We start from the raw sequence: 12,503 nt of genomic DNA, 5'->3' as shown, positions 1-12,503 counted from the left end.
AAACCTATCATGTTCCAGGACCAAGTTCAAATGTCAGTTTCCTAGCAGGGGCTTGCTTTCCTGACCACCCTGGGCAGAAGTATTGCCCCCCTACCCTCTTGCCCTGTAATGCCTATGCTCCAGCACTATCCAAAGCGGTCAGGTCAGTGGCTGACGAGCCTGCTCTCTCACCAGGTGGCAGCTCCTCTAGGCCTGGCATATACTAGGCACTAATAGATGATTAACTGGATGAATGGCTGGGTTACAGGGTTGCAACCATCTATAAGAATCCCCTTCAGCCAGGCACAGTGGCTTGTGCCTGCAATCCCAGCTACTCAGGAGCTCAGGCAAGAAGGCAGGGGGATCACTTGAGCCCAGGAGTTCGAGGCTACAGTGAGCTTTGATCGTGCCACTGCACTCCAGCCTGGGCGGCAGAGTGAGACCTTGTCTCTTAAAAACAAAACAAAACAAGAAAAAAAAAATGTCCAGGCACAGTGGTTCACACCTGTAATCCCAGCACTTTAGGAGGCTGAGGCAGGTGGATCACCTGAGGTCAGGAGTTCAAGACCACCCTGACCAACATGGTGAAACCCTGTCTCTACTAAAAATACAAAAATTAGCCGGGCGTGACGGCACCCACCTGTAATCCCAACTACTTGGGAGGCAGGAGAATCACTTGAATTCGGGAGGCAGAGGTTGCAGTGAGCTGAGATCGTGCCATTGCACTCCAGCCTGGGCAACAGAGCGAGACTCCATCTCAAAAACAAAACAAAACAAAACAAAACTATACTTAGAGGTCATAGTCACAGCTTGCCATACCCAAATGGACCCCACATGCTCTCTACTTCACCCCAGTCCTCAACAAACCCTCTTCACTCATTGACATTTCCTGCCTGGATGCTGTAGGCCTCCAAGCATGTGTGGCTCTTGCTCTAAAGAAGAGTCCAGGCCCGGTGCAGTGGCTCACACCTGTAATCCCAGCACTTTGGGAGGCTGAGGCAGGTGGATCACTTGAGGTCAGGGGTTCAAGAACAGCCTGGCCAACATGGTGAAACCCTGTCTCTACTAAAAATACAAAAGTTAGCTGGGTGTGGTGGCATGGGCCTGTAGGGCCAGCTACCTGGGAGGCTGAGATAGGGGAATCGCTTGAACCTGGAAGGCAGATGTTACAGTGAGCCGAGATCACACCATTGCACTCCAGCCTGGGTGACAAAGGGAGACTCTGTCTCAAAAAAAAAAAAAAAAAAGAAAAAGAAAAAAAACAAAAAAAGAAGAGTTCAGCTGAAGTGGCTAAGAGGTGGTGAGCTCACCAGGATTTGGTGACATTATGTATACAAGGAAAACACTTAGCCCGGGGCCTGTCGTAGAGTATGTTAATGAAATGGTAGATGTTCTAATAGTAGCCTAAAAAACAGCATATAGCCACCATGAGGGTGTGTGGCACAGGGGTGCAGGGCAGGCCTGCCTGGTCCTGATGGTGGTCCCGGCTCTCCTCATGGGCTATTTGTCTATGATATCACACCACGACTCTTTTACCCTGTCCTGAGTACCCTTCCAGAGATGTGGCCAGCTGTGGGGATAGGAGATAGCCTGCAGGCCCCACACTTTGTCTGTGAGCAAGGGTCATGCTAGGGTTTCAGTTACAGAGCATTCTCCCTCCTTTTCCTACAGCCCGTGAAAACAGAAACCATGACTGTCAGCAGTCTGGCCATTAGAAAGAAGATTGAGCCGGAGGCTGTACTGCAGACCAGAGTCTCCGCTATGGATAACACCCAGGTAACTTGTGCCTTCCAAAGTACCCTAAGCATGGGTACTGGGCATTTGGTGGTAGGGTCCCCACTGCTGTGGCCAAACCCCTTGGCCAACTCTTTTAATCTCAGCTTCCCTGGAACCCATATGTTAATCCTGATGCTCTTCTGTGCCTCAGTGTCCTCCCTGAGCTCTGGGGAGGGGCAACAGGTAAAGCAGGTTCCTGTCCTGGGCAGACCATACCTCTTAAAGCCTCCATTTAGCCATCCATAAAATGGGAATGACCCTGTCTACCCCTTCCTCCTGGGCATATTGGGAGGACTGTACTGACTAGTGGATTGGGACCTTGGTGTTCACATTGCTTGGAGGAGTTGGAGAGGTTTCTTGAGGTATCTCGGGGGCTGCCTGGGAGAGAAGAGGGAGAGATCCCAATTCAGCTTCAGTCAGAATAGCTCACCTTGGGTCATTTTTTATGCATTAGAGTTCCACATCAGATCAGTAAAATGAACAAAGTGAAAGAAGAAAACCAAAGATCGTGTGTCTTGACAAGAAGCAGCATCCTGACCACCTGGAGAAAGCCATCAGGCATAGGCACAGGCCCACGACTTCCAGACCATTCCCTGCACTCCTTCCGTGCTTTTTAAACTTAGGAAGTTAAGATTGAGGAGCTGATAGATGCCCTCCTGGTTTTTCCTGGCCAGAAGAACTACAATGCTAGGAGCTTTTTTGCTCTGAGACTAACCTTTTTCTCAAGAACTGAAATAAGACCAGGAACAGTGGCTCACATCTGTAATCCCAGCACTTTGTGAGGCCAAGGCAGGCAGATCACTTGAGCCCAGGAGTACAAGACCAGCCTGGGCAACATAGGGAGACCCCAGCTCTACAAAAAATACAAAAATTAGCTGGGTGTGGTAGCACATGCCTGTAGTCCCAGCTACTCGGGAGGCTGATGTAGGAGGATCACTTAAGCCCAGGAGGTCGAAGCTGCAGTGAACTATGAGCTATGATTGCACCACTGCATTCCAGCTTGGGTGACAGGGAAAAAGAGAGAGAGAAAAAAAAGAAAAAGAGAGAAAACTGAAATAAGACATAAACCAATACAACATGGGCAATTCTTTTGTTTCCAGATTTTTTTCTCCCGCTTTTATAATGATGGTAGGAGTTTATGAGGCCGCCTACTACAGGTCAGGACTCTTGAGTTCTGATGAGCTGTGTGACCTTGGGCAAGCTGCTTCCCCCTCTGACCTGTTTTGTTTTTAGTAACACGTGTTTCTGTTGTGTTTTCATACAGAAAAGTATAAAGAAACTAAAATTGGCCCTAGATCCCACAGCCCAGTAACCCTTATTGACATAAAAACAAAACAACAAAAAAAGTTTATAGTTATACAATTCAAGCAGAACAAAATGGGATTTTTCTTATAATACCACCCAGAAAAAAATATAAGCCTATTCCAACACAGAGACCTACATCTCTATATACTTAACAATGTTTACACAGAAGCGATCATTTTCTTACACCTTACCTTTCTTCTTAGTAATTATTTTGGAGATCACTCCTTGTTGGCATACATAGACCCACCTTACTCTTGATCATCTCAGTTAGGAGGCAAATCTTGATTTATTTCGCTGTCTCCCAATGGCTTGCCCTGTGATTGTTTTTGTTTTGTGCAATTCATGATCAGCGCTGCTGTGAATTTCCTTGCTCGTACTTCTTGGCGAGCTTTTCAAAGGTTATATCCAAAGAGTCAGTTCCTAGAGATTGTTAGGTCAAAGATTACACGCATTGCAATTTGGATAGAATTTGCCAGATAGTCTGAGATTATTTTTTATTTATGAAATACACTGGTTGAAATGTAATGAGGGCCTGTTGCACCTCTGTGATTTGGTCTGTGTGCAGCCCCCTGCCAGTGATGTTCACTTACACAGCCTGTCACTTTGTAACTGGGAGGCCGTGAGCCCAGGTGACAGATGCTGCAGGTGTACCTGGCTCTCCCCAGCTCTAATGACTCCTCCTCTGGTCAGCAGGTTGATGGGAGTGCCTCAGTGGGGAGGGAGTTCATAGCAACCACTCCCTCCATCACCACGGAGACCGTATCGACCACCATGGTAAGTTGAACCCAGGAGGCTTCCCTCTCTGACCAGCCCCTTGCCCCGCCAAACAGCCAGAGAACAAGCTAACATCACCTGGCTGCTTCAGGAAGTTGTGAGCTGCCCTCGCTGCATCAGGCACGGGACATAAGTCAGCCGTTTATTATCTGGGGCTTTAGTTGCCACAGGACATACAGTCAGGCCTCAGTTTTCCGAAGTGAGTAATGGAATCCCCACTGATAGTGTCAGTTATCTAGACCATCTCAGCCACGGCAGAGAGAGAGAGAGAGGATGGTCTTCTTTGGTTATTGGCACCCACGAATCTCATCTTGCACTGAGATTTCATTGGCTCATCTCACCTCCACTCTGAAGGTGAGGCTGGAGTCCTTCCTGTGGACCCATCCTGGTGGCTGCACATTGTCTCGTGCCTTAGACCACTTCCTTGCCTTGGTCAGTAGATGGCGTGCGGTGACCCTAAGTTGGAAACAGGATTTTTGGACCTTCCTATTGAGGGACCTCATGGTTCTGCTACTTATTTTCTCTCTGACCCATGAAGCAAGGCCCTTGGCCTCAGGTGTCCTCATCTGTAAAATGGCAATAATCTCCACTCTGCAGTTCTTAAGAGACCCCAGCAACACTAGATCCCTTCATGATTAAACAGAACAGATAGCATTTGGTACACAGGTTGTGGTTCCAGGCAATGTGCTGAGACTCCTGAGTGAAATCTCAGTGGATGCTCACAGACACTGTGAGGTGGATGCTTTTCCCTCCACAACCTTTATAGATGAGGTAACTGAAGTTCAGAGAGGTAAAGCAACTTACCCAAGGTCACACAATCAATAAGTGGTAGTGCCAGGTTACCCCCAGGTGTTCTGACACCAGGAGCCCCATTTTCAAACCCAGCCACTCTGCTCTGCTCCCTTAATCCTGACCATCGGCCACATGGGGCTGGGGCTGCGGTTGCAGCCGCTACTCGGGCTAGGGAAGGTAGCAGTGCTGGAGCCAGATCTATCTTGAGCCACTGAGAAGTTGTTTTCAAATACTTTTTCTTGCCAACCCCCTGACATATACATAGGAAGGTAATTCCATCAATCTAGACTAGCCAGCAGGTAGGTTTTGAATACACAGAAATTTTAAAATCAGTAAGTCCAAACTAGTTACCAGCTTGCACACCTTTCCCTGGTCACTCAGTTCCTCCTCTCCCCTCAGTCCTTCACCATGTGTCATTGGGATGCTTGTAGGGCTAAATTTAAATCCGTTCATATGGTGAGCAGGCACTTATACCATTCATTTACCCATCCATCCATCCATCCATCTATTCATTCATTTGTTCCAAAAACATTTATTAGTCTCTACTATCTGCCTGGTATGGGGGATACAGTTGAAGAAACTATACTGCCTGCTGGAATTCATTCATTCAAATGACCGTCATGAGCACCTTTAATGTGCTGTGCCCGTGTATTTAGGTTCTGGGCATACAGTGGAGAACAAGGCCCAGCTGTCCCACTTCCTGGCTGGATGACCTTGGGCAAGTCACCTGAACCTCTCCAAGCCTCAGTTTTCACTTCTGTAAAATGGGTGAGGGTAGAGGGCAGTGTAATAGCACGACCTCAAAGGGCTGATGTGAGGGGGAACCAAAGCAATCTGTGCAAAGCCCTGATAACAGTGCCTGGCGCATAATAAGTAGTCTGAAGATGTGAGCTGCAGTTACTTCTTTCCTGCCTTCATGGGACAGTGTAATAACACTATCCTAGGGGCCACCAGGAGGACGGCTATGGGGTGACAGCTCTGCCAGGAGGAGCCAGGAAAGGCTTTCCCTAGGCAGGGACATTTGAGTGAGCTATGATTGAAGGATAAATTAAAGTACGGTCCCGGGGGGAAGGCATTCTAGACAGTGGGAAGAGCAAGTGCAAAGGGCAGAAGGGAAGGAGTGCAGCATTTGGGGAAGGACCAGTGGTGAAGAAAGCCAGATGTCAAGCACATAGAGGAGGAGTCGGCAGGGAAGAGCTGGAAAGGAAGGCTAGGCCAGAGCTTGATGGGCCTCAAATGTCATATACCAAGTTCGAACTTCTGTCCTGCAGACAATAGGGAATCACTTAAATTTCTTACATTAGGGACATGATGTCATCAGATATGTGTTTGCGTGTTTTAGAAAGATTATTCCAGCAACCTCTGTGGAGGAGGGACTTGAGCAAAAAATTCTTCCCTCCCTCTCTCTCTCTCCTTCCTTCCACAAGTATTGATTGAACACCTATGATGTGTACAGTTCTGTATCAGCCACTGTGAATCCAGCTTGAAGAAGGGAACATCCTTGAGCTCTGGGGTCCACATGCCACTGGGAGAGACAGAGAGAGAAGGCAGGGAACCAGCTTAGATGCTGGTGCCCAGGCTGGGGTGGGGCTGGAGTGCAAGGAGGTGGATGCAGAGAAGGGGTCAGGGTTAAGAGATGCCTGGAGCGGGGAAAGCACAGGATTTGGTGGTTGGTAGGATGTTCAGGGGACAAGAGGAAAGATGAGCTCGTGACACTGTTCACTAGCCAGTGGTTCTCAAAATGTGGTTCCAGGAACCTGTTAGCAAGGCAGGTCCTTTGGGCTCCTCCTTAGACCTATTGACTTGGAAACTCTAGGGTGGGGCCCAGCAGTGTGTGTTTTTCCAAGCCCTCCAGCTGATGCCTCTGAAGTTGGAGAACTGCTGATATAAACAGAGCGATGGGGGAAAGTGCTCTTTAGTGACAAGCGTGTGTTGGAAGTGGAAGAAGCAGTGAATTCTGTTCGAGATCGGATGAGTCTGAGGTGCCTGTGGAACATTTCCAGGGGCAAATGTCTAGGACACAACTGGTTTTAAAGGCCTAGGGTCCAAGAAAGATCTGGGCTACAGGTGAAGGGATAGGAGACTTTGACCTTCATGAGGCAGCAGAAGCTGTTGAGTAGCCGAGGTGGCCCAGAGAGCGGGTGGCAAGTGAGGAGCGCCTGAATGTGGAGGAAGAGAGGGCTGAATTTGCCTTGGTCAGGGAGAGGAACCACTCCTCCTGGAGGCAGGTGATGGGACTGGCCAAGGATACAGGAGAGGAAGGGAGGAGCAGAGGGTGCCTTGTTTTGAATGACGGATGTCCCTAGTGGTGGCCTCTGTTTTTAGCGTGAAGGTGGAGGTGAGGCTTTGCCCTGGGAAAGACAGAACAATGAGAGAATAAGAGGCTTTAAGGGAGAACTTCCCAGAATGATGCTAGGATTCAGAGGGGTTAGTGGCTGTTACGGGGAAAGGAAGCATTGAGCCCGGAAGCTGCCCTTGGAAAGCCTGCTGCTGGGCCACATTCTGGAACTGCGGGTGCCATCTGGGAACGTGCCTTGTGGTGCAGTACCAAGGAACCAGGCTGCTGGCAGCCTTAGCAGGATGCAGGTGTGGGAGCGGCAGGGGAAAGTCAGAGAGTTTCTGTCCTCACCTGTCCCTTGGTAGGCAGAAGTCCAGATCTAGTGCCATGCCCGGACCAGAACCAGAGGTCAGGCCACTGAGGACCTGCAGAATGGACACAGTTCTGGGCCCCTGGACAGACAAGGCTGAGCCCTGAGATGGTGCAGAAAGTAGGAGGTAGAAGCAGGCAGCTGGGCCCTGGCGCCAGATCGGGGGCAGTAAGTCAGGGGACAATTCCAGGAAGATCTAGCAATTAGAATTTAAGGTAGGGCCAAGAGAGCTGTCTGAAGGGAAAGATTCCCAAGGGCAGAGTGGCGTGCAGAGTGTGTCGGACTTGGAGTCAGACAACATGGAGTTAAGTTCCATCTCTACCACTAACTTGCTGGGAGACTGAACACTTAAGTTTCTCTTGCCCTCCAGTTTCTCATCTGTAAATCAGGAATATTAAAAATAATGCCCGACCGGTGTTATGAGAATTAAATGAGATGAGGCATGTAACATCCTTAAAATGATGCCTCGCACATAGCAAGCACTCAGAAAGTCATTATTATTATTATATTCTAAATAGCCAGCTTATGCCCCTATATTTATCCTATGTATTTTGGTTTGCAAAACCTTTTCTACTCCATTAGCTTCATAGGTTTTCTGTGGGATTGGGGCAAGGGTCGTTTTTTACAGATGAATCTGTGAGGCCATCATTCATCATTTTACAGATGAATAGAGAGGAAGTGGCTCTGCCCCAAGTCACATGGCTCGAAGGTGGCAGGGCAGGACACGAGCCTGAATCTGGCAACTCCTCTGCTAGTGCTTCCGGAGAACAATGCCATGTCTTGATCACTACAGTGTTCCTAACGCCAGACAGTGTGTAAATGTTTGTTGAATGAGCGAGTGTGCAAGTGAACAAGTGTGTGCCTGAGTGAGCAAGGGATGAATGAGAGGAGGCGGAACTGAACGATGCCTTCAGTCCTTTGCTTCTACTGTTTCTACTCAACCTTGTGGTCGTGATAGCTATGTGGCCACGTGCTCCGCCCATCCTGGGGGCCCACCCGGCTGAGAGCTGGCCATCTGAGCACTATTGTTTCCCCAGGAGAACAGTCTCAAGTCCGGGAAGGGGGCAGCTGCCATGATCCCAGGCCCACAGACGGTGGCCACGGAAATCCGTTCTCTTTCTCCGGTAAGTGGGCAAGGCCAGCTCAGGCTAGGGGACTTCGCACTGAGAATATGGGCATGGACCCATGTATGGCTGGCAGGCAGTGCAGCGTTGAGCCCAGAAGGCACCCTTCTAGGTGCAGAACCAGGAAGCTGGACCCTTTTCAGATGCCCACAGGGCTCCCTGGTGCCTGCTAGAATCTCATGAGTGGCCCTTTCCCCACCGCCCACACATGTAAGTGGGGCATTGGTGGCGTGTGAGGGTGAAGCGGCCCCTCACCTTAGTGGTGCTGCTGATGGTTCTTTTGCATCTGCCCTCCCTACTAACCAGGAAGAGCAATGGACTAGGAGGCCAGAGGCTTGGATTCTGGACCTGCCTCTGTTGGTGCCTGCCCGGTGACCCTGCGTCTGTCACTGTAGGGTCTCTTTCAGCTCTTGCATTCTCCAAGTCTGTGGTTCTCATTGTTTAGCTCTGCAGACAGCGTGCACCTGGCTATGACAGGATGGGGCATCAGGAGGGCTCTGTTTCCACCTTGGATCCTTTTGGTCATTCTTCCATGATGCCAGGATTCTTAAATTCTAGGGTATTGTTAGGATTCTGGGCCTCAGGAATCTTAGCGTCTAGGAATCTCAGATTCCAGGGTTTGAGAATTTGATGGGTCTAGTTTTCTGAAGATTCTAGTATTCTTGAATTCTTAATGGCTCAAAGCATCTTGACTTCAAAACGTCACCTTCACGGGGCCCTTTACCCCACCCCGCCCCCACCCCTCCAGAGCCCAGTGTCCTTACCTGACACCCTGGGTGGGGGGTGGTTATATTCTGCAGATCATCGGGAAAGATGTCCTCACCAGCACCTACGGCGCCACTGCGGAAACCCTCTCAACCTCCACCACCACCCATGTCACCAAAGTGAGTAGCAGCAGGGCGCCCCATGCCCCCAGCCGAGCTGCAGGCAAGAAGGTCATGACTTGTTCTGCTTTGGCTTCGCCATCTGTAAAGCGGACAGAGAAAACCTGTAGTGTTTACCAGCTTCTGGAATACTGTGCGCTTTGTCCTGTGCCACATGTTGTTCTAGGCACGGGCCCTTCCCACACGGCATTGACAGCCAGGCTAGGGGGAACAATACTGTCCTCTTTGAAGTAACTGTGAACCATGGCGTGTGCACCTTGTAGATGGAAAGTGCTGGAGGAATCTAGACGGGGTGACATATGGGAGACCCTGCAAGAGTCAGGAAGCATCTCCTGGAAGAAGTAGGGACTGAGTAGAGTCTTGGAAAGCCAGGCAGGACACCTGAGGGAGGAGAAGACAGATGCGGGTGTTCTAAGCAAAGCAGAAGAGGGAAGCAGAAATTGTGTGTTTGCTTATTTGTTTGTTCGTTGAGCAGATGTTAGTGAGTGTCAACTTTGTGTTGGCCTCTGTGCCAGGGGCTGCTGGATGTAGCAGTAAGTGAGGCCTGTTTATGGGACATGAGAAGCACATGTAGGGGGTGTAACTGGGAAATTAGGTTGCACTGGGGGCAGGGAGGTGGAATATAGAGCAAATAACAAATACCAGGACACATTTGACTCTGGAGGATCTGGGCCTCAGGGAGATTGGAAAGCCATGAAGGTTTTTAGATTGGAGAGTAACCCAGTGAACATAGGTTTAAGGAGAGAATATCAGGTCCACCAGGATGTGTAGATAGGTGGGAGAAAGAAGAGGGAGAAGTATGGAGAGAGACGGATAATAAATAACTCAGGCCTGGTGGGGAGGGCCTGGACCAGGGTGTGAGTCAGAGCTCAGGCAGGAAGAGGTAGGGGCAAAGGAGGGAAGCCTTCCTGGGTTACCCAGCAATAAGGACAAGGGCTAGTTGGGAGGCAGGCGGGCTGATGCGTCCACACCTATGTGGCCAGGAGGAAGGTAGGAGGGCGCCTAGCCAGGGCTGGAGGCCTGGAGCAGCCAGGTTGATGAACCATCAGAGGAGAACTCTGGTCAGTTGCACTGGGCCTTCATGCACAGACTCTCCTGGCCTCTGCCTGCGCCTCTACAGGATTCAGCACTTTCTCACATACCCCACAAAGAACCCACTCTCAGCAAAAGCATTACTGAGCAATGTTGACTTCTCTGAAAGCTTTATGGGAGGTTTTACATCCCACGCCCACAGCAGACAGCTCAGGAAACTCTTCTTCCCAAAGTCCCTGCCAACTGGGAGCCCCCTCTTCTTTCTATCCACTCCTGACTCCAGCTGGGATTCCCCACAGACACCACCCTGCTTTAACATGCCAAACAATTAGGTCCTGCCTCAGTTATTACTTCTAAACTTGTCCAAACCCCTTGCCTTCAGAAAACAGCGGAGGTCATAAGTATCATCAATCTAATTTTCTCTTGTAGTATTGTTTGAAGTCGCTTAAGGCAGAACCTTGTCACCATTCACATTTCATTCATGTGTTCATTCAACAAATCTGCATTCAGCACTGCCCTGGTTAGACTGGGTGAGGGAGTGGGGGAGAGGGGATATAGAGATGAACAAAATACAGACCCTGCCTTCAAGAGCTGGCAGCCTGGTGAGGTGAGCAAGGCCACAGACACACATATGGTCGGCACCAGGCAGAGAGGTCCAGAACTGTGAGAGAGACAGACTCAGTGCTCGGGGAGTATCAAGGCAGGAAGACAGAAGCATTGCCAATCAGGATCTGAGAGGCAGCATTGGAGCTGGGCTTGGAAGACCTAGATGGGGTGGTTTGGTAGTTTTGGGGAGTGGTGGCAACCAGGCAAGATCTGCAGTTTGAAGTCCAAAACCAGAAAAGAAAAAATCTGAGGAAGTCAGGAGAGAAGGTAACTGCTGGTTCTCAGCCCTGCCCTTGAGAGATGATTTGGATAGGTCCCCTCTTGAGGCTACTGCCCCAACAGGACCCAAGAGTGACCTCACCTCCCTCTCCCTCTGCAGACTGTGAAAGGAGGGTTTTCTGAGACAAGAATCGAGAAGCGAATCATCATTACTGGGGATGAAGATGTTGATCAAGACCAGGTATGGGGGTAGGGACCGTTCTTCCCAGTGCCACTGCCCAGTCCTCAATCCCTCCTATGTTGGGTTACCCATGGATGGCTACCCTCATGGGCAGAGAAGGTGTCCACTTCTTGCTGACCCTGTTCAGATGAGAAACCCCCAAGGAAGGGGCATTAGATGGGAGCCAGAAGGAGCCAGAAGACCTGAGCTCTAGTCTCTCCCTTTAGTTGTTTGACCTTGCCCCTCCCTGGGCCTCAGTTTCTCCAGCTGTGCACTAGAGGGCTTGCTGTTCTTCACAGTCTCTCTCATCTTGGATATTTCATGGTTCCTTCCTTTGCTGTTCTTTACCACCAGGCCCTGGCTTTGGCCATCAAGGAGGCCAAACTGCAGCATCCTGATATGCTGGTAACCAAAGCTGTCGTATACAGAGAAACAGACCCATCCCCAGAAGAGAGGGACAAGAAGCCACAGGTAAGGCTCTTGAGGCCCAGCAACCATGAGAGAGAGGAGGGAGCAGTAGCAAGATCCTCTGAGGGCCATTTCCATCCGAGAACCCAGTGACTTGACTGCTAGTGCAGCTTTGACCCTCCTCCCATCAGCCTTCCTGATTTGCTGCTCAAAGGAGAGAGGCACCTCCCCAAGATACACGTTGATGGGGAGAGGAAGGAAGACTGGTTCCTTGGTTTCTTTGGGGTTTCAGGCTCCAGATCCAGAAAAATAAATGCAGAAGTGGTTAAAAATTTTTTTAAAGGGAGGGAAATGAAGAGAGGATTGACATTGGATATTGAGGTGGGACAGATGGAGGTCCTCGTTATCTCCTTGGGCATTTCCTGTAAACCAGAAGTCAGAAAAAGGTCTTCTAGGCCCAGTGCCACATTCCTGGCCCTGAGTCTCTCTCTCTATCGCAAGTCACTGAATGTTGTTAAGGGGACATGATGACCAGAGCCCTTGATCCCTTTTGTCTTGCTTGATTGCAATTTTTTTTTTTTTTTTTGAGATGGAGTCTTGCTCTGTCGCCCAGGCTGGAGTGCAGTGGTACAATCTTGACTCACTGCAATCTCTGGCTCCTGGGTTTAAGTGATTCTCCTGCCTCAGCCTCCCGAGCAGCTGGGCCTACAAGTGTGCACCACCTCACTGGCTAATT

General features: G+C 49.9%; 1 protein-coding gene across 19 annotated transcripts in view; it reads left to right on the top strand.

Annotated features, from left to right (window-relative positions):
• EPB41L1 (erythrocyte membrane protein band 4.1 like 1) overlaps positions 1 to 12,503 on the top strand; it is a 145,203-nt gene that overhangs the window by 122,322 nt on the left and 10,378 nt on the right. For 13 of the 19 annotated variants that reach the window (XM_032143234.2, XM_058433137.1, XM_058433136.1 and 10 more), the window contains 6 exons: positions 1,651 to 1,755; positions 3,751 to 3,834; positions 8,312 to 8,398; positions 9,199 to 9,282; positions 11,300 to 11,380; positions 11,714 to 11,830. In XM_032143234.2, coding sequence (XP_031999125.1) covers positions 1,651 to 1,755; positions 3,751 to 3,834; positions 8,312 to 8,398; positions 9,199 to 9,282; positions 11,300 to 11,380; positions 11,714 to 11,830 — 558 coding nt within the window. The remainder of the gene's footprint in view (positions 1 to 1,650; positions 1,756 to 3,750; positions 3,835 to 8,311; positions 8,399 to 9,198; positions 9,283 to 11,299; positions 11,381 to 11,713; positions 11,831 to 12,503) is intronic. The other 6 variants (XM_058433140.1, XM_058433130.1, XM_058433143.1 and 3 more) reach the window with 2 other exon arrangements.

The sequence above is a fragment of the Hylobates moloch genome, unplaced genomic scaffold (genome assembly GCF_009828535.3).
Source record: "Hylobates moloch isolate HMO894 unplaced genomic scaffold, HMol_V3 SCAFFOLD_21, whole genome shotgun sequence".
NCBI lineage: Eukaryota > Metazoa > Chordata > Mammalia > Primates > Hylobatidae > Hylobates > Hylobates moloch.
The sequence above is the reverse complement of the archived record's forward strand: the minus strand, read 5'-3'. Positions and strand labels throughout refer to the sequence as shown.